Raw genomic sequence first — 27,408 nt, forward strand, 5'->3', positions numbered from 1 at the left:
GGCCATTGGACCAGAGCTGGGCTGTCATCGGCCCTTCCTTCCACGGCAGGAAGCTGAAGGAGGTACGTCTGGACCGGCTGCACCCCGAAGGCCTCGGCCTCAGCGTGCGTGGCGGCCTCGAGTTTGGCTGTGGACTCTTCATCTCCCACCTCATCAAAGATGGCCAGGCCGACAGCGTTGGGCTCCAGGTGAGTGAGCAGGGCCCAGGGGTCGTGGGCACCAGGCCCTCAGGCTTCCTGTCTCCCCACACTAGGCTGTGTGGTGTCACGTGGTCACCTCACCCTTCTGAGCCTTTGGGAGAGGAAAAGGCCTCTGTATCCTGACAGATTGTCCTCGCGGCCATAGAATCTGGCTGCAGGCACTTGTCTGTTTTCAATTTTTAACTTTTATTGGAGTGTAGTTGATTTACAATGTTGTGTTAGTTTCAGGTGTGCAGCAAAGTGAACCGGTTATACATATAGATATATCCACTCTTTTTTAGATGCCTTTCCCATATAGACCATTACAGAGTGTTGAGTAGTATTCCCTGTGCTATACAGTAAGTTCTTATTATCCACATTATATCTGATAGTGTGCTGCCTGTTTTCTTGAGGGGAGCAGAGAACCTGGCTCCCAGCTGCTGCTGCCCCTGCTGCTCCTGCTGCTCTGCACCCACCTCCCTTATGTCTGAAGGAAGAGCATAGTTATGCCCTGACACCTGAAGTTCTGGATACATAGCCTTCTCCCTGGAAGGGAAAAGGAAATCCTGGCACAGTGCAGTGCTTCAAGGATAGACTTTGGAGCCAGAATATCCTGGCTTTGCTCTTCATTAGCTGGATGCCTTTGGTGAAATTACTGCCTCAGTTTCCTCATCTGTAAAATGGGATGACGAACAACCTACCTCATCAGGTTGTTCTGACGGAATAAATGAATTCATATTACAAAGTACTTGTATCAGTACCTGGCACGTGAATGCTATGTGCGTGTATTTTATGCTCCTAAAATATGTGTGACTTCTATTTGTATTTGTGTGCGGGAACTCACACACACACACACACCAATGAAAGGCCGTCATTTGTTGGAGGAGGAACTAGAGTGGATAGGGAATAAAGTGAGAGTGAGTTTTTGAAGGCTACACCTTTTAGATTGTTTGGCTTTTGAATCATATGAATGTATTATTTTTTTTCTAAATGGATTTTTATTGAAGTTTAGTCGATTTACAGCTCTGTACTAATTACTGCTGTACAGCAAAGTGACTCAGTTATAAACGTTATACATTCTTTTTCATATTCTTTTCCATTACGGCTTATCCCTGGATGTTGAATATAGTTCCCTGTGCTATACAGCAAAATCTTGTTTATCCATTCTTCATACACCAGTAAATGCCATGTGCTTGTTAAACATGCAGAGAGGGAGATTTAATAAGCACCTGTAATGTGCCAGATAACATGCTGACAACCAGTTCTTTTTATATGCCTCGGCTGGATCATCCCCATTTTAGAGTTGATAGAAGATCAGGGACTTGACTAGAATCACACAGCCATTAAGTGGCAGAGCCAGGATTTGAACCTGGGTCTCCTTATTGCCAAGCCCAGGGATTTCTCTTCAGCACCCCAGGGTCCCTCCCTTGGGGTCTCCACACCTCAGTGTCCAAGCAGAGACGGGAAGATCTTCAGGTCTCGCTCCTGCCAGAGCCCAGAGCTGTGTTTTTGTATGTCCAGCTAAAAGAGGCCCTCCCACGCCCTCCCCAGAGCTTCCAGCATGTTTGTCATCAGCATCCCAATCTGGGGCTTCAGGGGGCCCGAAGGCTGGTATAAGACGCTGTGGACTGGGAGGTAGAAACCGGGCGCAGACAGACATCGCTTTGTTCTAAATCCCTGTCTCACGGCTGGCCGGTAGCGGCTGAAATTTCAGCCCCCTCATTATCGCTCTCCTGTGCCGCACATTTTCCAGCCCAGAAACGCAGCCAGAGGAAAAACATAATGAGCTCCTCTCTTGGCGTCATCTGAGCCCTTTCTTTTCTTCCAGGGTGAGCTCTCCTCCTAGGACAAGCCATTTCTCAACGATGCTTCCGTGCCTGGGGACTTCGGGGCATTTTAATGAATCTTAGAGTTTTCCCTCCCTGCCTGTTTCTCAGGCTTATAAATTATCGACCCTTTCTCAGGTTGGTGGGCTCATCTCTCCTTTGTGCCGCTCTCCCTCAGATCGTCATTTCACCGTGGCCCTCGCACAAAGGGCCTTTTGCAGGGCTTCATGCAGGGGCGGGAAGGAGAGGAAAGCTGATCCTGCAAATTGAGTTGGGGATTGTGTGGGAATCATCCTGCTGGGGTCCCACAAGTTCCCTTTAGGAACAAGACAGGGAGCTTCACTCAGAGGAGCTTGGGGGAAAAGGTCTGCATCCACTCACCTGTTTGGGGTTCATGTTTCTGGAGAGCTCCCATGCCTCAGGGTGGCTGGGGGAAGATTCCAGAAGGCAGGGGAGGGGCATGTTCAGACAAGCCTGGCCAAACCAGAGGCTCTGCTGATTTGACCTGTGAGTCTGGACTCCACATGGGGTCCTGGACCCTGCCCTGGAGTTCCATCTCCGCTCTAGTCTCCCTACTGGAGGTATTTTAGGTTTTTATCCACATGTATCCTCTCTGAACCTGCATCCTCTGCCCTGCACAGCTTGCTGTATAGTCCAGGGCTGGAGAATGACTCTGTGTGCCTTGGCTGTCCTAGCTGTAAAATGGACGGAGTAATCCCTGCCTTTCCTATGGTCCTCGGGGGCTCTGTCAGGTGGCAAAGATCCAGAGAGGACAGGACGCAGGGAACTGCAGCCCAGCTTGGCCAGACGCCCTTCTTTCCTGCTTCCAGACAACCATGAGACAGCGTTTGCTGTCTGTCAGGGAGACCTGACTTCAAATCTCAGCAACACTCTTTACTAGCTGGATGACCTTGAGCAAGTCTCCTCATCCCTCTGAGCCTCAGTTCCCTCACCTTATTAGCAGAAACGCAGGTTGTTGTGAAGAATGGGTGCAGGGAGGTCATCCAGCTGTTCTCCTTCCATGAGACATCCCCAGAAACACAGCAAGTTCTTTAGCAAGCCCCTCCCCTGCCCCATGTCACCTTTTTGAGCTGCTTGCCACTCCTCGCAGGCCCCTGAGAAGACTAGGGTCTGTGTCCAGGTTGGAAGTGTTTGAGTGACAATAGAAAGAAAGTGACTCTGGGGCAGGGATGTTGTAGAGGGTAGGAGTTGGTCTAGAGGACCCCTGAGAGGCTATATGCCTGCCCAGTCCTCGACCCTCCACGGAGTCAAGCTGCGTCCCCCACATGCACCAACAAGCCTCCAAAAGGTCAGCAAATGTGGTGTGAGTTAAGCCTCCAGCTGACCCGTTCTGGTCTCAGACTGGGGAGGGCCTCCACCAACCAGTCCCTGTTCTGCAGCTCAGGACCGTGACCCTGCACAAACCATCACCTCCTGGGCCTCCGTTTCAACTGATGTCCAGGCATCCTTCCAGCCTGTGGTTGTTAAATGAGGAACTTCAGGACTGGCCTCCAGAGCCAAGGTGCTCGGGGAGCCCACAGCCGTGTCCAGCAGGGAACCGACTGATGTCACCAGGGATCCGTATCCAGGGCTGGCCCTGCAGGTCCCTCAGCCCCCATCTCTCCCAATTAATGAGACTAAAGTCCTGAGAAGAGGGATCTGAGCAGAGAACTTACAGTTGAAGCCCAGCTAATGGTAACAGCAACTATTTATTGGTTATTTACAGTGTGCTGGGCACTAGCTGGCTTTACACACTCTCCTAATTCTCATGGCAGCCACAGTATTTCCCCATTTTACAGATGAGGGAAACTGAGGTTCAAAAATCTCAATGAGACTTGCCTAAGGTCACACAACTAATAAAAATAAAAGCAGGGGGTTGAACCCAGGACATCTGATGCTAGAGCCTTGTGTTCATACAGTGTTCACTGCTTTCTTCCAGAAGAGGAATTCAGAGGTCAGGGCCAGGGCAGAGTTAAAATGTTCATTGAGTTTCCATCAAATGGAACAGAAGAGATTGTGTGTGTCAGTGATGTGAACTTGAGTCAGGAGTCATGGAAGTTCTTACCCCAACTCAATTGTGGTGTTGTGATGCAAGCCTGCTCCTTGGGGTTGGGGGGATAAAGGCCAGGGAAGAAGCGCTTGAATCTGGGTGAAAGGTCGCCCTTTGCATGGATTCCAGAACCTGATGGTGCCCCCTGGATGGAAGTGACACGGGGTGAGGGTGCCAAGTTCTGACTTTTACCCCCAGTTCTGCTTCCTGCTCTCTGTGCCGCTCACCTCCAGCTTGGTTCCCCCATCTGCGAAATGGGCAGAAAGACTGCTGGGAAGTGCTGCCTGCCCTGGGGGTCCTCCAGCTGATGGAGGGTGTGTGGCTGGTGACAAGGCACTGGCCGTGAGCCTGCCCAGCCACCCAATGCATGTTCTCTCTGTCTGTGGCCAAGGTAGGGGATGAGATCGTCCGGATCAATGGGTATTCCATCTCCTCCTGCACCCATGAGGAGGTCATCAACCTCATCCGCACCAAGAAGACTGTGTCCATCAAAGTGAGACGTGAGTGAGGCCAGGACAAAGGGCTGCTGACGGTGGGGTGGGGTCCGGCAGCTGGTGGTACCCAGCTGCAATGGGAGGAAGGAAGGGCAGAGAAGCCATCATAACCCACCTTCCCTTTCTCCCACAGACATTGGCCTGATCCCTGTGAAGAGGTGAGCAGGACCCTCCTCCACAGGCAGGCTCTCCCCTGTGCACTCAGGGTCCTGGGGTCCGCCTGGGGTCTGGCCAGTGACAGTGGAGGCTTCAGAGAGGGCAGACTTGGATTCCAGGTCTGGTGCCGTAACCCTCTCTCCCTAATGACCCCTCTTCTACATTCCCATCCTATCAGCTCTCCCGATGAGCCCCTCAAATGGCAGTATGTGGACCAGTTTGTGTCGGAATCTGGGGTAAGGTCAGGACCACCGCGGTGGGTCTGGATGGGGTGGTCTTCCAGGAAGGGCAGCCCGCCTGAAGGAGGGCTTGCTCTAGGGAGGTGCTCTCAGGGGGCTTCACACAGGCTGCCAGTGCATCCAGAATGGCCTTGTGGGCGTTGGCCCAGCCGGTGCAGACACACACCCCGAGGGCCAGAACGGCAGTCAGGCTCGCATGGGTGCAGCAGTGCTCACCCTGGAGGCCTTGTGAGCACAGGAGGCCACTTGCACAGTGTGGACACCTGGTGACCTCAGCCTCTCCCTCCCCCAGGGCGGGCGGAGCAGCCTGGGCTCCCCCGGCAGCCAGGAAAACAAGGAGAAGAAGGTCTTCATCAGCCTGGTGGGCTCCCGGGGCCTTGGCTGCAGGTGGGTGGCAGGCGCACCCTGGGGCTCACTCATGGCCACTGGTCTCTCTCACCACTCCTCTTTCTCACTGCTGCTGCTGAGATTTTTGTCACTAGTAATGACACTTCTTAGTGCTTGATTTCCCCTCTGAGCTTCACCACAGTCCTGTAGGGCCAAAGGGACAGCTCAATCAGCCTCATTTACAGAGGAGGAAACTGAGGCCCGAAGGCAGAGCCGTGTTCCTTTGGTGGGCCCTCAAGTCACGCAAAAGGAGCCTGTCCAGTTGGCCACCTCTGACACAGTTCTCTTGTCACTTATTACTTTGTGACTTCCTTAAGAGGCAGCCAGAGAATTGCCAACAGGCAGAGGGGCTCACGGGACGGTCTTGTTAAGCACACAAGTGCAACAGTTAGAGATCTAGGTTCTGGGCCCTGCTCTGCCACCTATGAGCTCTAGAACCCTGGACTAATGACTCAAGCACTCCAAGCCTCAGCTTTCTCTACAAATCAGAGGTCATAGTCCTCACCTCACAAGGCTGTTGTGAGAAAGAATGCGATGACAGAGTGCCTGGCAGGTAGTAAGCATTTTGTAAATATTAGCTATTATTATTTAAGGTATCCTTTATTTTTCCTTTTTATGGCCATGCCCCACTGCTTGTGGGATCCTAGTTCCCTGACCTCAGGCCCTTGGTAGTGAAAGTGCAGAGTCCTAACACTGGACTTCCAGGGAATTCCCTAAGTGATTCTTCTTATTTCCTTTCTGTCACATTTATTTAATACTTTTCTGCCAAGCATAAGTGATAAAAAAAGTCCCTCCTTTCTAAGAAATTATAGCTTAATATAGAAGCCAACCACATAAATAGTTACAGTACTGAGGGGCTCTCATGCAAGCATGGGAAACAGATTGTCTACTCTGTGCTATCTCTAATCAGTTAGTGGTAGCTGCCACCCTGGAGTACTCTTTTGAAAAGAACTTTAAGGCTGTATCTTGGCCCAGGTAGAAAAGAGTGTTTGATTAGTGATGTCTGCCACAGACCTGGGAGGGGAGGATAATACGCCATCCTAGCTGTAGTTGTTTTAGGCGCACTGGGAAGGGAGCAACCAGCTTGGTCTTGAGAGATAATAAGGAGTTTGGTTAAAACCATGAGGAGAAGACAGCATTTGAGTTTTAAAGAAAGCTTTGGCAAATGCTAGAAAAAGAGAAGAAACAGCCTCTGCATGTGTTGGATGAGAGGTTGGGTGCGGGGAGTTAGAAGTAGCTTCCTGTGGTTGTTGCCCCAGGGGAATGAATCTGGACAGGTAGCCAGAGGCTGAGGAGGTAGATGGCAGAGGACTTGGGTGCTGAGCTCACAGGTGGCCTGGACACACAGGCAGATGGGGCAGGACATTGAATGAGCAAGCCCTTGGAGCCGAGGCTCACCTACCCCTCCCATCTCGCCCACAGCATTTCCAGCGGCCCCATCCAGAAACCCGGCATCTTCATCAGCCATGTGAAGCCTGGCTCCCTGTCTGCTGAGGTGGGGTTGGAGGTGAGTGACCCTGGGCCTGCTCCAGGGGGGCCCCGTGTGGTGCTGGATCACACTGTGATCTCCTAGGGATGGAGCACGTGCTTTCCCCCACAGCCCTCTCTCGGAACGCACTGGCTGACAATTCCCGTTAATCTGTCGAAGGGAAGGCTTCACAGAGGGGCTGACATTTGACTGTTTCTACAGCCCTTCTCCAGTTCTGGGATCCTTTGGTCCTGAGCTTGGGAATGTAGTAACAATAATCTGAACTGACATTCATCGAGTGATCACTGGATTGGACATTGTTCTAAGCCCCTTCAAATGTATGAGAACTCTGAGAATTAGGTACTATCATTAGCCTCATTTTGCAGATGAGGAAACCGAGACCCAGATAAAGTATGTGATTTTTTCCAAGATCATGTACTTGGTAAGGCAGGGCTGGGATTCAACCCTCGGTGGTCTGATGCTAAAACAAGAACTTTTAACCTCTACTTTAGATAAGTTACTTCCTTTTTCTGTGCTTCAGTTTCCTATCCCGTAAAATGGGGGTAATAGTCTTCCTTCTAGGGTCATCATATAGATTAAATTAACTAACACATATACTTCAAATGTGTCTGATACATAGGGAGGGATCAATTAATATTAGCTATTATACTAATTATTATTATTCCACACGGAATCTGCTGTATGAGAATCTTAAAGGCTCCTATGTCTACAAACTGAGATTTTTAAGCAAATGCGTAAATTCAACCAAAGGAATGAACCTCTATTGGTGTAATATTTGAGAGAGATACAGAATGGAGGGGCCCTGGGAGGACCCCGTTGGAACACTGCTCATTGGAAAGAGCTGAGGCACAGCTACTCTAAGAGCCAATGTCTGATACTGGCCTCCAGGGGGAGCCCTTCCAACAGAAAAGGTGTCCAGATAGTCTAAGTATGCTGATGCCTCTCCGTTTCTCCCCAAGACAGGGGACCAGATTGTTGAAGTCAATGGCATCGACTTCTCCAACTTGGACCATAAGGAGGTAACATGTGGGGTTTTCACCTGCCGGCCATGAGTCTCTCTGCCCTCCTCTTTCCACCCTCCTCTCCCTTGCCGCAGAGTCTGAACCCTTCTGTGCTCCCCAGAGGCCTTGATTGCTCTGGTCTGTCAGGCCTCTGCTGACTGTCTGTCTGTCCCCTGTAGGCCGTGAACGTGCTGAAGAGTAGCCGCAGCCTGACCATCTCCATCATAGCTGGAGCTGTAAGTCCAGAACGAGCTGGTGGGGGCCCCACGACCCCTACCTGCAGCCCAGCTGCTCAGACCCCTGGTCTCCACCACACTCTCCTGGCCCAGGGTCTCCATCCCTGAAGCTCTGATAGTTGATGGAAAGACCCCTGCCTAGCCAGAAATTAGGGTCACAGAGAGCAGAAGCCACATGCCTGACATGGGGGGCCATGGTGATGAGAAGACAACCCACATCTTGGCCCCCCAAAGCTCTGGCTCTGTACTTCTGGGCTCCCCGGGGACTGAGCAAGGGGCCTGTTTTCTCTCCACAAGGGCCGGGAGCTGTTCATGACAGACCGGGAGCGGCTGGCGGAGGTCCGGCAGCGCGAGCTGCAGCGGCAGGAGCTCCTGATGCAGAAGCGGCTGGCGATGGAATCCAACAAGATCCTCCAGGAGCAGCAGGAGATGGAGAGGCAGTGAGTGTGGCCAGCCAGGGAGCCCCCACCCGGCCCTCCCAGGCCCCGTACCATCCCACCTGCTTTGCTTCCTGTCGGCTGCGTCCTGGGCTGACTTCATTCTCTCCCCCTGAGGCCTGTCCTCACACCAGATGGGTTCAGTGATGCTCAGCGCGAGTATCCCCTGCCTCCAGACCACTGGGCTCCCCTCTCTTTAACAAGGAAACCCCCTGATTTCCAAGACTCAGGAATATGGAAAATGAGGCTGCTACTAGCAGTAGCTAACATTTGTCAACTACCAACCATACGGCTGGCATTGCATGAGGGCCTTGTTTATGTTCCTTAACTGAATTCCCATAATAACTGCGAAAGATACATGGTTATTAACCCATTTTACAGGTGAGGACACTGAGACTCAGGTTACACCACTCGTGTACCAAGTCAGATATGGCCAAGCTGTGGAATTCACACCCCGGCACTTTGGCCATCCCATCCGTGGTGATTAAGAACTGTCCCCCACCAACCCCAGAGTGGCTGGGATGATGACTGAGAATAAATGGAGCTAGCAATTCATAACTCAAAAACCATTGTCAAAATTCCAATCTAGCTGCATTCTACAAGCATAGTAAGAATTTGGGAAAGGAAGGTGGACAGGATCTTTCCATCTTTCCCATCACAGAATTAGCCTGGAGAACCACCCTGGCCTTGGTTAGCAGCCCCAGCATTGCTTCTGGGGTCTGGGGCCCTCCTCTGGGAGGACCTCACTCAGTCACTTCCTCTTGGTATTTAGAGGTGGCTGCATGGCATGTGGCCTGCCCTGAATGGCCTCTAGTCCCCTGCAGAGGAGCATCTCTGCTCATCAGTGCCAAGCAAAACCACACAGACTTTTTTGGGACCCAGACTTTTTTGGACCCACTTCCTCAGCATCCAAATTTGGTGCAGGCATCCTTGGAAAGGAGCCTGGAAGAAATATTTAAAGCTTTTTCTCAAATCAGAGATTAGCTGCAAGGAAGAGTTAACTTCTCTTACGTCGACTCCAGCATGTCAACCTGCATTTGTGTTTCAGAAGGAAAAAGGAAATTGCCCAGAAGGCAGCAGAGGAGAATGAGAGATACCGGAAGGAGATGGAACAGTGAGTACCTTAGCCCCATATGTCTGCACACACACATCTGTGTGTGGACGTGGGTGTGCTCACAGGAGTGTGGCCCCAGAGGCCACTTCCAGGCCCAGTTTACCTGGCCCTGGATGGAAGAGCCTGGCAGGCTGCAGTCCATGGGGTCGCGAAGAGTCAGACACGACTGAGCAACTTCACTTTTACTTTTCACTTTCATGCATTGGAGAAGGAAATGACAACCCACTCCAGTGTTCTTGCCTGGAGAATCCCAGGGACGGGGGAGCCTGGTGGGCTGCCATCTATGGGGTCGCACAGAGTCCGACATGATTGAAGCGACTTAGCAGCAGCAGCTTGCCCCCTGGTGGATTGTCCTTTATTTGCAGCCATTCCATAATCCTAGTAATGGGTCTTCCTAGGTTGGGGTGACTGGAACATGGTTTTGTTTGCCAGGGTGGCCTTCCCACCTGATTTAGAACACAAATGCCAGGGACTTGGTTCCTTCACCACAACTGGAACCACATGGCTACTCCCCAGGGTGGTTGGGGTTCTCCAATAGGCAGAAGGCCGGCCTGTGAAGGTTGTGACTCCAGTCACAGGCATGGGAATCTTATTTCAGGATCGTGGAGGAGGAAGAGAAGTTCAGGAAGCAGTGGGAAGAAGACTGGGGCTCAAAGGAACAGCTGCGTTCACCTAAAACCATCACCGCCGAGGTGCACCCGATACCCCTTCGCAAGCCAAAGTGTATGTATCATGTGCTGGCGGGGAGAGGGCTTCCTCCAGGGACCTGGGGGTGTCTCGACAAAAGTACAAGTCTCCCTACACCTACCACCACCTGCCCAGGCCAATCAGCCATGGCTGTCTTCACGGAGGGGCAGCCATGTGTAGGGGCCGTCTGCCAGGGTGTTGGGATGGGTGGAGTCTGCCTGCCCACCTTGTCCTGGGGCCTGCTGCCAGGCTCTGCCCCATGATACAGACTCCAGCATGTGCCCCTGGACCTCTGAAGAGGGACTAGAGAATGGTGGCAAAAGCAAGAACTGCTCAGGGATGATCATCTTCGTATGTCGGGTGTCACGCCCTCTTTTTGCCGGGTTCTAAACTGGGCCTGTGTTGAAACAGCAGTAAGAAAGAGGGGAAGGGATTCACGTGAGAGGCTTCTGTGATCCACGGCCGGTGGGCAGCCGTGGGAGGAGCTTCCTGGGAACACCCCTACCTCCTGCACCCCTGTGCGTGGACCGCAGTCACTCCCCTCCGCGGGTGGAGTTGGGGAGAGAACTGTGTGACCCTCCGAAGCACCAGGCTTCAGCCATCCTGGGGCGTCAGCAACCTCTACCCTTCCCATCTGTCCTCATCTATCTTATGATCCCATGTCCACTTTGAGGCCAGGCCCCCACCAACTGCTCGCCTGTCCACCTGCTGTCCACCTCAGCTCCCAGGATGTCATGTCTCTTCAAGGGGCAGAGGAGGGGGTTCAGTCTCAGTTCTTCTCCCATGCGCTAGTGGTGGGGAGTCAGGAGCAAAGCAGTGTGGGGACCGTGGCAGTCACAGGTCCAGGATTCCTGGTTGGGCCTTTACTCTGACTTTCCAGCTGTTTTGATTTGTACCTGACATGGGGCAGAATCTATTCCAGCTGACTGTGCTCAGCTGACCTGGGATCCTTCAGGTATGGGGTTGAATCTGCATTTGAGAACCAAGGTTCCCCCACTTCCGCTGTGCAACGGCCATATGGGATCCTATGATGGGGTCCAGACAGCTATGGCCCCAACTGTGGATCATACTGAGCCCTGGAGGGACATAAAATTGCCAGCACAGGCCACTTGGGTCAACAAGAGGTGCAGGGCATCTGGATAGTTCCATGTCACCCTCCCTGGAGCAGGGCAAACAGCCCCCAGCACATTCCTTGCTGGCACCAGGGCAGTGTCATCTCGGGTCCTCTCCCAAGGACAAAGCACTCTGTCATCAGCCACCCCATGACATTTTGGTGTTAGTTGAGCTAAATTCTCAGTGAAAAATCAGTGTTTTAGACAGGGAGCTAATTTGTTCTTAGGAGTGAAATAGGAGCTTCCAAAGGAGAGGAATCAATTTTAATTGCTTCTTATGAAAGTAATCCTAGTCAATTTAGTACCTTCCTAGAAACTGGATCTGGGCTTCAGAGCAAACACACCCTTTCAGAAACTGTAGAAAATAAAAACCCTTTCTCTAGCTATTTATTCAGTGCTTTTAACCCAAATCAATCTTCTTGAATAAAAGGAGCAGGAACTTTCCCTTTGCTCGAAACATAAGTGTTTTCTCAGGGGACCCCGGGAAGCACGTGACTGATGACCAGGGCCTGCCAGCCGAGCTGAAGTGGCTACACCTCCCTCCACCTCTGTTTGCATCTGCAGTTTAATTCTGCTTTGGAGATTGGTCAGGAAATACATTAAGGCGTCTGAGCCAGCCCAATTCCTGCCACTTGCCTATTGCTGGGAGGCTGGAATGCTCTCTTCTTGAGCTGATAGAACTAGGCTGCAGCCTGTCCCTCCCTGACCACTCTTCAATTTGGGGGACCAGTCAGCTGACAGGTTATTTATCTGATTCAAGTGTCTGCCTATGTGGACCCTGCATTTCTGAACAGAAAGGAAAGAGTGAGGAACATCTCTTGCCTGGAAAATAAAGCAGTTCATCCTAATGATCCACCCTGATCTTCTCCCTACTCCCTGTCCCAGGGATCTGGCTGCCTACCCATGACTGACCCAGCAGAACCCCAACATGACATGGAGTCCTCAAAGCCAGGACATGCCATCACAGAGGCCCCAAAATAGCTTTCCTTAGCAAAAGCAACAGGGAGCAGAGGGGTATTTAAGGATCCCAGAGTTGGAAGGCTCGAGAGATAAAGAAGTTTAAATAAGAGCTTTCTAACCATCTCTCCTCATCAAGGACCCCATCTGGTAGCCCCCACCCCATTAGACCCCATGGTTTAGAAGCTGAGTTTTGTTTCCTACCAATCTATTAAGTCATCCTTTTGTGTTCATTGTTTCTTTAAGTAATCCCTCTCATTAGCAAGAAAGCAAGTGTTTCACTGTGGAGTAAATATAAACTGAGCCAAAAGCAAAGGAACTTATTAATACTTATAACCTTTTCCTTTGTTAATGGGCAAGTTCTTCTCATTAATATTTTAAAATATTAATAAGCAGCTCATAACAGACTCAAATATTCCAGGGCCCCAGGGAGGCCAGAGTCCGGGTTAGAAACCACTGGAACAGATGGTTTGGTGTTCTCCACATTAGGTCGAAATCCATGTCTTCCTAACTACTTTTACTCCTTGGTATCTCCTCACCTTAAGATCCCAACTTCCATCTGCTGCCCATCCGCACAGTTCTGACATCCCCTGGGGACCCAGAGCTCCCAGGGTGATCAGAAGCAGCAGGGAGGATCTGTTCTCCCATTGCAGGCCCCTGGTAAATACTCAGGTGTTCCTGACATCAGCACCACCCCTCCTGTGTCAACCAAATACCTTGCAAAATCGTTCTCATGCTGCCGTCAGATCAGATTAGCCCAATATACAGGTGGAGAAATGAGAGCTTCTAAGGCTGAAAGCGCTGCATGCACCATCCCACAGCAAGAAACCTTTCCTCTGGATTCCTGAGCCATGTTCCTGCCCCTGACCTCCCAGGTCTCCTGTGGAATAAGCTGGTCACAGGCCCCCGGGCTCCCCCAACCACCTCTGGCCCCTTGGTCTTCCAAGTCCCTCTTGGTTCACCAGCTTCCTCCCCTTTTCCTGGGTAGATGATCTGGGCGTGGACCCTGAGTTTGACCCAGCAGATGACTTGGACGGAGGCACGGACAAGCGGGGAGAGCAGGTTTGCGGCCCCTGCTTCGCTTCCTGGCCTTGCTGCTCTGCTTGCCCTGCCTGCTTCTTCCTGCCAAACCTGCACACTCTCAGCTCTGCGGGGCCAGTACGTGGTGGGGACTCCTGGAGTCTGGGAAGCTCCTCCAAGCCCCCGACCTGGTCCAAGCACTGCCCGCAAAACCTTGAGGAAAAGACCTGTGCCTGGACTGAAATGTCAGCTGGAACCACTGAATCAAATATTTAATGCCCCACAGGCCCAGGTTCCTCCTCTGGTGGCCTGGCCTCTCCCCTAGGGCTCTCTAGACCTCCCCAACATCCAGCAACTAAGAGGGAAGTGCTGGCTCCAGCAGGGGGACTTTCTAGATCCTGTTCCAAAATTCAGGCTGGTCAAGGGTGGGTCATTAAGCCATCACCACTGGCCAGGGAGCTTTAGCCTTGCGATATTAGCCCATCCTTCATGCTGTTGTTGGGGAAGGCAGGAGCTGCGGATCTGGCCTGGGTGGGGATATGCTTTTCTGGGGGCAGTTCTTCTGCCAACTGCTGCCTGAGCATCTTTCCCAGGGCTGACCCCCTCCCCCCACCCTGCAGGGTCTCCTCTTTCGACGTTAAAACCTGAGGACATGGACCACACTGTGAGGCAGACAGTTCTGTCCTGTCTGACTGTCGTTCTAGGCAGAGACCCAGGCTCCCTTTTGTTTTGGGTTGTTTCTTGGATGGAGGGACCCGACACCGGTTAGGAGAGGCCTCACTCAATGGGGCTTTGTGTTTGCAGACTGTGGCTATGATGGGGAAAAGCTCATCCTTCTACAAGGGGCTTTGTCTTGACTTTCTGGCACTGACTTCTGAAGCCAGTGTCCAGGGGGAGGCAGTTGACAGCGGCCCAGGGCCTGGGAATCAGGCCGTTTCTCGGGTTGTCTTGGGCCTGCTTTACAACCTGGGTGAGGCCAGGTAAGTGGAGAGGCAGAGGGTGTGGTTTGGCTGTTGGATTTGCTGGGGCTGCTTTCATCTCCCAAAGCCACACATTCTTTGGGAACCCAGCTCCCGGCTGCTGCCTATGGATGCCCTGGTTAAGCTGATCTGCCTCTCATCACTTTGTTCTCTGTGTTCTTATAGCCTTTGGCTGGTTTTATCGTTACGATGGCAAATTCCCAACCATCCGGAAGGTAGGCCAGGACAGAGTGCTGTTGGCAGCTGAGTTTGCTGTGGGTTTTGACCTTTCCCATTGTTTCTTTTCCTGTTGCCTCTCAACAGTGTGACCACCTGTTTACTGGGGGAGCTAACCCCCTCTGTGCCTCTCTGATGCCTGATGTCACAGGACAGGGCGCTGTCACAGGGGCACCGTGGGGGAAGTATTCACAGGTGGAGACCTGCCCAGGTACCATCAGGCTCCGCTGGGTCGGCACCAGGCCCACTGGGCACGGGGCAGGGCAGAGCCATGGCAGGAATCTTCTGCTTTGTTTCTCTGTCAAGTAAGACCAGAGGCTAAGAGCAGAAGCCAAGGTCAGACAGAGTGAAAAATCCAATTGGGTGCATGCAGGACAGGTTATGAAGCTGACTGCACCAGACACAGACTGGCTCCAGGGTGGGGATTTTTCTGCCTCAGGCTGGATTCAAAGCCACACCAATCCTAGCTCTATCCTAGAAATTTCCCTGCATGTGCCCAGGATAATGCATTTTTCTGGGCTCTGGGGCCTTGAGTTTTCTCTCTAAATCTTATTCCTGTATCTCCAGACCCCATAAAGCTCCCTCTTTTTTTTTTTTTTCCTAAATCACTTTGGCATTTGATTAGGAAAATGTTGCTGTTAATATTTGTAGATTGGACATTCAGAATGACTTGGTATTTGGAAATCAGGCATCAGCATAAATCTGGGTGAACTAATTTAGGTGTTATCATTAGACTGGCTCTTTCTGGCAGGATGTAAATTCCCCAGAAACCAAAACACTGGCAGCTGGGTGACCTTGATGATATGTAACGTCTCCCTGTCTGGAAAATGGGAATATCTGATGTGCTGGAAACAACCACCCCCTTCCTGTAACATGGTACTGTTAAGATAATAGATGGCAGTATTGCTCTTGACAGGGGTAAATGTCTTTACCTAGGAGCACAGATAATGATCTGTATGGCACTGAATAAGCACAACAGAGCATCTCAGGGGATCCCTTTCTACACTGCCCCTCTCTCAGAAAGGTCTTGGTCTCATGGGCTGTCCTTCTCATCTTACAGGCTGACTCTATGGCTTATGATATTTCACTGGGTTCAGTTTCTAATTCTTCTCTATATGCTACCTCTACTAGACAGGATAACACACACACACACACACACATACACGCACACATATGCCCCCCACCACACACACAGAGGATTTTACTTGAAAAAATAATAAAAGGAGATGTACAGGCAAATTCTTTTCCAAGCACTAATAACTAGGTAAATCTAAAAGAATTAGTGTCTCCTTCACACACACCTCCCATCAGAAATTGCAGCACTTGAGAATCGCTGTTGGTAAAGAGGAAAGCCTGTTTTCCTCTACTCAGTAGTCTAGTCATTCTAGAAATCGCTTGTGTTTTGGTTTTCATTTCATTTCCAAAAGAGAGAAAAATCATGTGAAGGTAGAGGCAAGAGCACCCCCCCAACCTGCCTGTCCTCTCAGTCTGGACCAGAGGGAACATTTGCAGTGAATTTAACTGACCGCTAAAGGACAACAGAATTATGTCCCTCAGGCTGACTCTGAAAATCCACTGACATTTTTTTTCTAGAGTTATATGAGATGCTTTGTCTCCAAGCAGCTTGAACCAAGTCCCTAGGTATTACAAGTGGCCTTCGATGGTCGTGATCAGCAGTGCACAAAATTCCCCTTATTTGAAAAGATAACTATTCAGAGTCTTCCTGGGCCCTCTGGGGCTCAAGGAGCCCAGGCCTGTGGCCTCACAAAGTCTATTCCGGTGCCCGAAGGCTTTGTGGTTCTGACTGAGTCCTTTCCCCAGGACTGCTTTAGTAAATTATGCAGACCAACCCTACTGGTAGGAGCCTGCCCTCTGACAAGAGAGGCAGATTCACAAACAGCTAAGTAACCCATACGGAGAAGGCTACTATGAGATCAGTATGCAACGCTGTGGGGCAGCTTGCCTTCTGCATCAGTAAGCAGGTGCTCTTTTCTTGGAGATGGGACAGAAACTGCCACATCTCCCTCCCAGCCCTGGAGCCCTAGCTCTAAAATCTTAACACTGGTGTTAAACAGTAGAATGGCCATGCCTATTATGATGGTCCCTGTGGGAGGTCATGCCCTTAGTCTAGCAAGCTGCCATTGGGCAGAATGGTTCTGACTCCTCTTGGGGAGTTGTCTGAATCAATAATGCGATAGTAAAGAGTCATCTATCAACTGAGCCAAGAGTCTAGTGAACAAGGTAAGAAGGAACCAAGCAGGGCTCTGAAGCAGTGAAAACCATTTTCTCAAGTGGCGCATAGACTGCTCTGAGGGTGGGGCCCCCATCTGCTAGATGGGGGGCCATCTCCAAATCACCTGTGCACAGAGGTGGGGGACAGAATGACTCAGTCACAGGTCTGTAATGATCCAGGCCCCTCAGCTGTGGACAAAGTTGTGTGTCCATTGCTGGGAAACTCCATTTCTCATTCCTGGCCTTGAATGATGGGATGATTCAGGAGTTCTGAGAGCAGGCCCCACCCAGGAAGGCCTGGGAGGGTGGGGGTGAGTTCAGCAAATGTGTGGGTTTCCTCCTTCCCTGTTTCCTGGCCCCTGTCCTCCATGCTGTATGAGGGGCCGACACTCCCTCCTGCCTTGCTCCCCTTGCCCCCAGCTCATCAGGGTGCAGTGGGGAAACTGTGGGACCTGGAAGACTCTAGTCCAAATTCTGGCACCACCACTTCCTAAATGTTTGACACCAGGCAAGGAACTTCACCTTCATCAAGAGAAGGGAGATTGAACCTGGGTCTTCTGCATTGCAGGCAGATTCTCTACCGTCTGAGCCACCAGGGAAGCCCCATGGATGGGATAAGCAATGTAAACCTCTTGGTACATAGGCAGTCCATAAGTCTTAATTCTCTTCCTTCTTTACTCCTTGGCTTCCCTGCAAGCCCATGGGAGAAGCAGCCGGGAAAGCAGACTTTGTGGTCTAATTCAAACAGGAAAAAGAAGTCCATTTGCCCTCCATTTCCCTCCCCCAATCCTCTGGAACCCTGAGTGCCAGTGAAGAACACTTGGGCCATCCTTCCTACCTACCCCTCCACACCAACTCCCAGCCCTACAGTTTCTACCTAGTCCACCTAGTTCAGAGGAAACAGTGGGTTTGGACTCTGCAGGAGGAAAAGGTCTGCTGTTAAAGCAGCAGGACAAAATTGATGTCCTTGGCTCTGGGCTTCCAGGTCTGAGGCTGCCATCCTTCTCCTCTAGCTCAGGACAGAGGATCTCTGTAAATGAGGCTTAGCCATCTGTCCCAGATTTTCTCTAGAATCTACCAGGATGCCTCTGTGGTATCTGAACATCCAGATAATGAAGAAGGCTTATGCCCAGACACTGGGAAATAAATACAGTGCCTTTTGAAAATACAGCATTTGGAAGCTTATAAAGTGCTTTCATAGATGTTATTTCATTGGCTCTAGATGGCAAACCTGTAGGGCAGGTATTTCTCCCATTTTGGAGGTGAGATAAACCAGGCCCAGAGAGGTTAAGGAGCTTAACCAAGGTCACACAGCTTGTTAGTGAACTAGTAAGCCAGCTCTTCTGACTGGCACAGGAAGTGCGTCTTACTCTGTGATGGGTAGCAGCATCCTGCCTGTTCTAAAGCCGAAGCCCAGTGCCCCAGTGCCGAGTGTGATTGAGCAGACCTAGGAGAGGGACTCATGGGGGGAGGTGCCTGCTGTTGTCTGAATGCCCTGTTTGCTGTGCTGTGCCAATGTCAACACTGCCTTGTAACCCTTGTATAAACAATGCCACATCTGCTCAGAAAGGAAAGGATAAGAAGAAAGCCAAGTATGATAGCCTTCAGGAGTTGAGAAAGAATAAGAAGGAACTGGAGTTTGAGCAGAAGCTTTACAAAGAGAAAGAGGAAATGCTGGAGAAGGAAAAGCAACTGAAGATCAACCGGCTGGCCCAGGAGGTATGACATGTCCTGCTCCCAGGGCAGGGAGCATCCCTGGGACAGTTTGGTTGGTTCCCACCATGCTCTCAGGGAACCAGCTAGAGTAGCTATTCCCAGATGGAGTCTGAGGATCGAGTGAGCCCAGCCCCCTCCCCAGGCTGGAGGGTGAGATCTTGCCACCTCCCCAGCGTGAGACTAGCTTCTGGCTAAGGTGTGTATGTTGGGATCAAGATTCACCTCCTTGCTCAGGAGTTGGCCTCTCTGCCCAGACTGTGGGTCTCAGGTTGGCCTCGATGCACAGGGCTAGAGGTCTGTGTCTGTCCTCAACCCCCACCCCACCAGATTGAGCACAAGGCTAGGCCTCTCCTCCTTGGTATGGCCGTAAAGCTGGCCTTCCTGCTCAGGGTTTGGGTCTGAGGCTAACCCTTCTGCCCAGACTGTAGATCTGAAGTTAGCCTTCTACTCACCTGTCATTAGATCTGGGTCAGTTTGAGCTCCCACCCCACCTCCATCACCAACTCAGGTTATGAGAATGCCAAGCTGATTAGATTACAAAACCAGAGAAATCCTGGAAAATGTGAAGTGCATTAGATTTGACATTAGAACAAATTAGCTACAGAATTAAAGATAACATTGAACTTGTGCTCCTGAGGACAAGGCAGCCTGGAATGAGGGGAAAAAGAAACAAACAGTAAAGCTGGACTCTTGGAATGTGCCTACAAAAGGACCATTTTTGGAGAATCCTAAGAGCCTCAGGGTTTGTGGGAATCCTAAAGACAGCTAATCCCATGCAAGGCATGAGCCCCTTCTCGAATTTTGCCTACACCTGCTGTAAGCTAACACCCCAACATCTCTCTCCCTATTTCCCCTCCACTGGGGCCAGGTGGAATAAGCCTGGGGCTTTTTCTAGGTAGTTGACACATTCAGCAGTCCTCTGGATTTTTTAAGAAGTGCTTTGAACTGTTGACTCGAGTGTGCCGCCCACGTGTGACTCCGTGTACCCTCTGTCTTCTCCATTTTGCGCTGGCCGTGGGTCCCAGGTATCTGAGACAGAGCGGGAAGACCTTGAGGAGTCGGAAAAGATTCAGTATTGGGTGGAAAGGCTCTGTCAGACACGCCTTGAGCAGATTTCCTCTGCTGATAATGAGATTTCAGAGGTAACAGAGCCCTTCCCAGAGCCCTTCTGTCTGTGTAGACCCTCCTGCTGCCTTTGGAACCACCCACCCTGGGGACAGCGGGAGGCAGCATGTCCCCATGCTAGGGAGGCAGTCTGGCCACTGACAGGCTTCACCCTCCAGGGCTGCTGACCAGCCCATTCCCTGCTCCCCTCTTGAGGAGGGAGGTGTGTCTGTATTTCTGGGCTTATTTCCAGAGTGACCTCTAAGTCCCAGCCCATCTGAGATGATCAGTGTGGCTTGCTGTCCTGGCATAATTATTAAGAGTGTACTTTTCCCTGTCATGTGCATTCCAATTTAGATGATGAATTATATGGTTGCCTTTTCATCACTCCCATGCGTTTGGGTACCCTCTACTGGCCACCTGGTATGGGATCAGCTGGGCACCCAGGGGGCAGAGAATTGACTGCCCCTCCCATTTCCAAGGTTCGGGTTTGAGGGTGGTGGGTCTCCAGCAGCAAGAGAAACAGATGAGCATTAGACTCGGTGTATCGTGAAGTGGGGCGCTCCTCAGTGACAGAACTTCCTTGCCACCCCCAGATGACCACAGGGCCCCCACCTCCCCCGCCCTCTGTGTCTCCCCTGGCCCCGCCCCTGAGACGCTTCGCAGGCGGGCTGCACCTGCACACCACTGACCTGGATGACATCCCCTTGGACATGTTCTACTATCCCCCCAAGAGTGCCTCTGCCTTGCCTGTGATGCCTCACCCTCCACCCTCCAACCCACCCTCCAAGGTGTCCGCACCCCCTGTCCTGCCCTCATCGGGCCGCCTGAGTGCCTCTTCCTCGCCCTGGGTGCAGCGCACTCCACCCCCCATTCCCATCCCTCCCCCGCCCTCCATTCCCACGCAAGACCTCACTCCCACCCGCCCGCTGCCTTCGGCACTGGAAGAAGCGCTGGGCAACCACCCGTTGCGCACTGGGGAGACAGGCAATCCAGCAGAGGATCGGGAGGCCAAGAACCACGGGGGGAAGCCTGCCAACTCTCCTGTCCCCGATCGGAGCTTCCCACCCACCCAGAAGGTACTGCCTCAGTTCCGCATGCAATGCAGGGAAGCAGGAAGAGTGGGCCGGGCTGCTGTTTCCTACGCCCTGCTCTGCTCCTGTGAGTGCAGATGGGAGGAAACATCACCCCAGCCCCTTTTCCAGGAACTGGCTCCCAGCCTGCAGTTGTGGACTTCCTGCATGTCTATGGCTTCTGCTGATTTTGAAGTGCTGCATGGTATGGTGAATTGCCTGTGATACTTGGGGTGAGCAACAGTGTATCAGTGTTGATTGTTCTTTCTGCTCCTCTTGGCTAGTACTGGCTGGTAACCTCCACTGTAGCACTTGCAAGGCTGTGTTAATGAAGAGCCAGAGCTCTATTTATATGCCAGGTAGTCCTTTCTTGATATTAGCTCAGAAAGCCTTGAATGTGGTGAATGAATCCTCTGTTTAACAGGGGAGCGGTATTAGGCTCTGTAAATGAGGTGATAACACCGTCCACTGAAGTATTAAGACATTACCAAGCCTTTTTCTACGACACTAGCCAACTATATTAGCTTGAAGCCTAATACCCAGAAATTTCTAGCCAACTGCCAGCTAGGAAAAAAATGAAAATGGATAGTTCCTAGAAAGTTCCAAATTTGCAGCTAAAAGATTAGGGACCTTTTTCTTGGATGTCAGCAGGCAGAACAGTGATCTTTCTCAAAAAGACGTATTCCTCATTAATTGTTCTTAAGCCAAAGACTAAGAGGCAATCCACAGTGAAGACACAGAGCTTTGATCTCTGGGAGGGAAAAATGAAATATTTCTCTGCTCCAGTAGCTGTAAGGGAAGACTTCAGTCAGAACTTCAGCAGCTCATGTCGGCTAAGAGTGGGGTTTGAGGGCAGGGTAGTCAGTAGTACCCGATCAGCTGTTTTTAGTAACCTTTGCTGCATGGGTTTGGGTTCCTGCATGAAGTGCAGACTAAGCATCTCAGAGCATTCGGGGAGCACTTGGAGGAAAGAATTTGGGAACAAAGTACCAGATGCTGACAAGGCTGCAACTGCCAGCAGGGGCCTCTCAGAGGGACTCCCAGTGGGGCCCTGAGCCCTGAGCCCTGAGCCCTGACAGAAGTCTGGCATTTCAAGGATGTCTTGCCCCCAGGCCCAGCCAGAGCAGGTTTGCAGGGGGCTGAGTGAGTCTGGCACAGAAGCCCACATCCTTCTTTAGAGGGGCCCCCACCAAGAGGGGCAGCAGCTTTCCCTCAACAAATTCAGCTCCGCAATCAACTGGGCACCTTCCCTGTGCTTCTGTGTCGGGGCCGTGGCGGCAGGGTGCGGGGAGCAGAGCTGAAGACAGCACAGAGACAGTTGGCACTCTTGTGCTCTCCAGGACTTTGCCAGCTAAAGGATTAACAGCTGACCAGGCGGGAATCAGCTATAGCAGCAGCACACGCTAGGTGCTATGGGAGGGATTCATTCTAATGGATAAGCCTTGGGGGATAGTGATACATGTAGGATGGGAGAAGGCTACTTCAGGTGCCATGGACATAACAATGACAAGACGGAACTACCCAGGTTTGAATTCTGGCTCAGTCGCTGGCTCTATGACTTTGGGCATGCATTGCTTCATCTGTCTGAGCCTGGGTTTCCTCATCTGTAAAATGGGAATGCTAACTTATTATGAGGATCAAATGAATTAATACATGAACTCATTCTAAGTTAATAATTGGAGCACACAGGAGGTGCTCAATAGACATTGCCTATCATCAGTGACAGATCAGGGTACAAAAAAATTTGGGTAAAGCTGCAAATATGAGGTCTGAGGTAAACTGCAGCCTTTTGAGTCAGGGTCAAGATTCAAAACCAGGTCTCACTTTCACAGATTCCTCCAGTCATCATGAAGTTCTCACTGTTAGTTCCTGATCAGAGCAGAGAGAAAAATAAAAGCTCCCCACACACAAGGAGCCTCTGAAAAACTGGACCCTAAATGTCTTAAGTGACATAAAAGCCATGAAGGTTGGGGGTTAGCTGTCTCAGTTAGCTTCATCTCTCTACATCAGCACTTCGGTCCGTGCATCACCAACCCTGCCCATCCTCCTCCTCCCTGCACGCTCGGGCGAGGGTCATCAGTGCTGCAGTGGGACATGTGGACCACCACACGTCTGCACAGTCAGCCCTGCCCCCAGCAGGTCTTGGGTTGTGGAAACAAACACCCGTGTCAGCCCCCCAGACACCTGCCAGGGGAAGGTTTCCAGGGCACTATCTGCCCCCAGCCCCATGCGTCCACTCACCTACTAAGTTCTTCATTTACTCATGTAACTTGTTTAATGACTCCTACTCTATGCCAGATGCTGTGCTGGGCACTGAGAGCCAGCACAAGATGGACAGCCCAGTCCTGAGTCTGGTGGGAGGACAGCCAAGTCAGCAGGAAACTCCCGCACACCATGACAGATGAGGGAAATGCAGGAGGGGTGCGGAGGAAAAGCTCAAGGAATGGTCCCCAAAGGTGGAGACCCCCAAGCCAACACCTGGGCAGGTAAAGCAGGAGGCAAGAGCATGTGCAAAAGCCTCAAGGCAGGAAAGCCGAGTGCTTTGGAGGCTCAATCTAGTCAGCGTGAGGAGGGTAAGGAGTGAGGGATGAGATTGCCAAGGAAGGGAGAGAAGCCCCTGGGGGCTGAGCCAAGGAGCTTGGTAGTCAGTGAGGACCCATGGAGGGTTCGGGGCAGGGCTGTGACCCGATTTGTCTTGCCCAAGATGATCAAGCGGGTCAGAGCCAAGCAGACATGTTGCATCAGCTCTCCTGATGCTGTGCTTACTGGTCCGCTCTCCCAGCCCCCGCCTCCAGGGCCTCTGTGCCCACCCACCAGGAGCAGCAGATGCTGCGTGTGCAGTCCAGGGACTGCAGCTGCCTCCTTAGAAAGAGAAGAGGATGGATGGCACCCGTGGCCACTGAGGGGAAGCCTTGAAAGTATCCTCTGAGTGACAGTGCCCGCTGGCGCCCCCACAACAGGCTCCGGCTCAAGTCCCTGATTCCTCGGAACCACCCAAATATTTCTGTAGCCTCAGGACACACTGTGGCCGAGGGACTTCTTGTCCCTCTGCTGAAGGTCACACACCTAGGACATTCCACAAGGTGAATGGGCCAGGCTGGCTCAGTGCATGGTGTGAATTTGCCTGTGTGTCAAAGTGCCGTGGTTGGCCTGGGCCACCCATCTCATGACCTCACATGGGCTTCTCTTTAAACTAATCCCTGTAGACATTCTGCCCAAGCCCACAGCCTCCACGAGGCCCTGGCGTGTCCACCATCTCCAAGCCTGTCATGGTCCACCAGGAGTCCAACTATGTCTACAGGCCACCTGTGAAGTCCGAGGTCCTGGTAAGCCCCTCAGGTGTCCTGCAAGGCTGCTTCAGAGGAGTGGACATGGGCTGTCTCCCCTGGCTGCTGCTGCTGCCTCTAGAGGAAAAGTGAGCGGGGATTCAAACAGAGTTTGTAATAACTCTGCAATAACTCTTTGTAAGGCTAATAACCTTCTCATTAGCCAGGCGGTGAATCCATGTGGGTATAGGTGGCTGTTTCCACAACCAGTGAAATTCCTGTTCCTCACTTGATCAAATGGCCTAGAGCGCCATCTCAAAGTAAGAATAATAACAGCACTGATTATTATCAGCCTCCATGTGTCAGGTTCTGTAAGGCCCCATTTAATCTTCACAATAATCCAGTGAGATGGTTCAACACTTGAGGAAACTGAGGCTTAGAGAGGTTAAGTAGGTTGTCCAAGGCAGAGCCAAGTCTGACTATTTACTCCAGTCTTTCAGACTCCAAAGCCCAAGTTCTTATCTCCATTGCATTTTGCCAAAACCTATAGCAATTCCAGTTGCCCTGGCCTGAGCGCCTAAGGCCTGTGGTGGGTCACCCTCAGATGGGGCAGTAAGCAAAGCTGACCCATTTCCCTTCTCCATTTCATGTCTCACTCCTCACTGGGGCTGCGAGTGAGGGGTGTGGTCCTGGGGGTAGGGGGACGGTCTACTCCCTCACCCCCGTCACCTATGACTGAGCAAATTGGGACCAGGTGCACCCCCTCCAGGGGTGCCGGCCACTGACAGGCCTCCCGCCCACGGTGAGAAGAGCCGTGCTCAAGTTTATACCCCCCTCTCAAGGAAAGCCTATCCAAATGTCAGGGTGGAGCCACTTTGATAGTTACTTTGAGTTTTAGCTGTCCTCTCAGCTCCCCAAAGAGCGCAAGTTCACTCTCCCATGAAAGCCTGCAGTCGCCTCCGCATTGCGTTTTCAGGCTGATGACAAGGGGTGGTGTCTGCTTGCCTGGGACTGGTAGCTGCTGTGTCTGGGGGTGTTGAGGGTCGCCCCCCACCATAAATCAGGCTGCATCTGTCTGGGGATGGATGTTGGCCAGGCAGCCCCAGGCTGGCAGGCCCAAGGCCTGGCACCAGGGGGCAGATGAGACCAATTGGTAGAGTCCAGCATAGATTTTTTTTTTTTTTTTTTTTCTCCTCTGGCAGCCACAGGAGATGTTGAAGAGGATGGTGGTTTATCAGACAGCGTTCCGACAAGTAAAAGGATCCCCGTCGTGTGTCTGTGGTCCTTTGCACCTCCTTCTGCACCTCCCACTCTGACCTCTCTTGCGGTGCCTGTCAGCTCCAAGGTGGCCCCAAGCACCATCTGCTGGCAGCCTCAGGCCAAAACTGTGTCCCTCATTCCCTGTGGCTCTGGGCTGGGGGTTCTCATATAAGGTGGGAACCCTGGGGTGGTGAGACCCCATGCCCAAGCTGAGAAAGCCACAGGTCCCTGGGGACTCACCTCTTTTGCTGCGGTTTGTTCATAGAGGAGCAGGAAGAGGGAACGCTCAGAGTGTCACAGAGGCCAAGATGTCTGCTTGCTCCAGCCGTAGAGAGAAAGGGCCGCCTGAGGCATTTCCCTGCCCCTGCCCCTCCTTTCCTTCTCAAGGCAGATCACAGCTTCAACAAACCCCACCTGGTCCCAAACCAGCATCAGGAAGAAAGTGGGGCCCAAGGACCTCTATCTGCAGGGGGCATTCCTGTGCACGGGGCCCGCAGAAGTCCTTGCTGGTCCCTAAGTGGGTTCAGGCAGGCAACCATTTATCCTCCCGCCTCCTGGGGCTTACATCCTCAGAGCCAGCCGTTGGTTTAGCCATCTCATTGCCAATGAAAGAGCCCAAGATGGAGATCTTGCAGCCAACATCCTCGTGTGTGCATGCTCAGTCATGCCCAACTCTTTGCCACTCCATGGACTGTAGTAGCCTGCCAGGCTCTGTCCATGGGATTCTCCAGGCAAGAATATTGGAGTGGGTTGCCATTTCCTCCTCCAGGGGATCTTCCCAACCCAGGGATTGAACCCATGTCTTCTGTGTCTCCTGCATTGACAGGCAAATTCTTTACCACTGAGCCACTCAGGAAGCCCACCAACATGCTCACCAATAGCCTAATATATGACTACAGGCTGAAACAGACTGCAGGCAGGGAAGAAATGGGACATATCAGCTGTACAGTGGGACAGGGGGGCCTTCTAAGGAGGCTGCCCACAACCCACTGGGCAGTGACAGGTACCCAAGGTGTGCTGTGCCAAGCACTGTTTATAAATATGTTATGTATTTTAACTCTATTAATCTTTACCAGAACCTAGGAAGTAAGCGCTTATATCATCCCCATTTTGTAGATGCAGAGACATTGGAAATCATGCCCTTGGTGGCACAGCCAGTATCAGACCCCGGATTTGAATTTAACCTAGGAGGTCAGGCTCCACAGTCAGGCTCCTAAATCTTCCACCACCCTCTTGGGCATGAATGTCACCTCTCTGGGTCCCAGTGTCTCCAATCTGTTGGATGAAGGGCTAACTCCCTCTTCAAGGACTGACCGGCACTAGTGGCTTATAGATCTGTCATCTGAATTCATGCAAGGCACAAGTCCTTGCCACCTGGCCTGTGACTGAGAGCAGATCCTCAGAGGAAAGGAGAGAGGGAGACCCATGGCCGGCACAGCTCAGTTTTCCGGAAGAAACAGCCATGGGTAGGCAGAGACCTCCTGGTAGAAGGGAATTGACTCCACGTCCTGCTGTTACCCTTCTTGCCCATGGATTTCTCTGCTGCCCTGACACCCACATGCCAGCCCGGGAATGGCCTCAGAGCTGGGCCAGGCTGGAGACCCCCAGGCTTTTTTGGGATGAGCCTGAGTGATGAAGGCTCATGAGGAGGCAGGGGAGGCAGATGCCCAGGGACCTGTCTGCTGCTCTCTGGCCCCTGTCTTGTGCCCTGAGCTTGGTTGTTCCGTGCTGGGCATAAAGGGGGCTGTGGCCACCCATGATGCCAACCACAGGCCCCAGGGGACACGGTAGGGCCCAGGTGACTGTGTGCTGGGGGATGGCTCCACTCAACAAAGCTTGTATGGGCATTGGTCACAGGGCTTCTCCTTTGCACCCACCTTGCCAAGGGGACTGACTGAGGCTTGGGGTGCCCAGCCCCTCAGTCTGTGGACCCTGGGCTCCCGCTCTCTGTGTGTGATTCCTGGAAAGACTGTGCTTTCTGACTCTGCTTCCCCTTCTCCCTTCTCATCACTTTGTTTCTACTTCTTGGGGATGTTGTCCCCATAGCCCCCACTAAGCCAGGTCCTCTGAACTGAGGGTCTCCCTCCTCCTCCCTTGGCTAGAGTTCTGGGGGAGCCTTGCATTCTAGATAAACATGACATGAAGAATGGTACCAGGCACTGGGCAAGCACAGACAC

General features: G+C 52.0%; 1 protein-coding gene across 1 annotated transcript in view; it reads left to right on the plus strand.

The window, feature by feature from the left end:
* Positions 1–27,408, plus strand: part of USH1C (Usher syndrome 1C (autosomal recessive, severe)) — a 48,290-nt gene that overhangs the window by 12,797 nt on the left and 8,085 nt on the right. Inside the window, 17 exon segments of the mRNA XM_010830522.1 lie at positions 50–188; positions 4,447–4,555; positions 4,683–4,707; positions 4,884–4,941; positions 5,237–5,331; positions 6,754–6,838; positions 7,780–7,839; positions 8,001–8,057; positions 8,355–8,497; positions 9,543–9,608; positions 10,207–10,331; positions 14,530–14,579; positions 18,379–18,531; positions 19,554–19,670; positions 20,229–20,711; positions 23,912–24,031; positions 25,174–25,224. Coding sequence (XP_010828824.1) covers positions 50–188; positions 4,447–4,555; positions 4,683–4,707; positions 4,884–4,941; positions 5,237–5,331; positions 6,754–6,838; positions 7,780–7,839; positions 8,001–8,057; positions 8,355–8,497; positions 9,543–9,608; positions 10,207–10,331; positions 14,530–14,579; positions 18,379–18,531; positions 19,554–19,670; positions 20,229–20,711; positions 23,912–24,031; positions 25,174–25,224 — 1,936 coding nt within the window.

This window comes from Bison bison, unplaced genomic scaffold (assembly GCF_000754665.1).
Source record: "Bison bison bison isolate TAMUID 2011002044 unplaced genomic scaffold, Bison_UMD1.0 scf7180017864518, whole genome shotgun sequence".
Taxonomy (NCBI): Eukaryota; Metazoa; Chordata; class Mammalia; order Artiodactyla; family Bovidae; genus Bison; species Bison bison.